This window comes from Penaeus monodon, chromosome 22, assembly GCF_015228065.2.
Source record: "Penaeus monodon isolate SGIC_2016 chromosome 22, NSTDA_Pmon_1, whole genome shotgun sequence".
NCBI classification, from domain to species: domain Eukaryota; kingdom Metazoa; phylum Arthropoda; class Malacostraca; order Decapoda; family Penaeidae; genus Penaeus; species Penaeus monodon.
Genome location: NC_051407.1, coordinates 27,519,696 through 27,520,309, shown reverse-complemented (window position 1 = coordinate 27,520,309; position 614 = coordinate 27,519,696). Strand labels below are relative to the sequence as shown.

The 614-nt window shown below is 41.9% G+C and overlaps 1 protein-coding gene across 1 annotated transcript in view; it reads left to right on the top strand.

Moving 5' to 3' along the window:
• The window catches only part of LOC119587397 (lysosomal aspartic protease-like), a 14,077-nt gene that overhangs the window by 5,783 nt on the left and 7,680 nt on the right, over positions 1-614 (top strand). Inside the window, 1 exon segment of the mRNA XM_037936136.1 lies at positions 473-596. Coding sequence (XP_037792064.1) covers positions 473-596 — 124 coding nt within the window.

Here is a 614-nt window from a genome sequence, read left to right as displayed (position 1 = left end):
TTTTATATACTGCATATATATATGCTACTGTTGGATACAAATTGGATCTTGAGTAAGGTCATTGGCTCGGGCACCAGGGTTTGATATTTGATGTAATACCCTTTGAAAACTGAATATCTGCTTACACAGTCTTTATATGACTGTGTTACTGTGGAATTGAGTGACTAAAAGGGATAACCTGGGAATGGGGAAACTATGTTATTTATGGTATGGTTTAAGAAAACCAATGATATTGTTGGAGAAATGGATAAAAACCCTGAAGAATTACAATTTCCTTCCCGCTTCCTCGAAGTTAAAAAGAGCATCGTCTTCTTCCAGAGAGCAGGAAACACTATACCCCACCACACCACCCACGTCACAGCCTCACACTTCCTCACGCACAAAGAGAAAAGTATGAACGAAACCAAACAAATCCGATTTACCTTGCCTTATGAGATCTTTGCAACTTCCTTCGTACTTCTCGTTTCCACAGGCTCAGTACTTCGGTCCCATATACATCGGTACCCCCGGCCAGTACTTCAAAGTGATCTTCGACACAGGGTCCTCTAACATGTGGGTGCCTTCTGAACAGTGCTCTATCATCAACCTGGCCTGCCGTGAGTAAACCAATATTT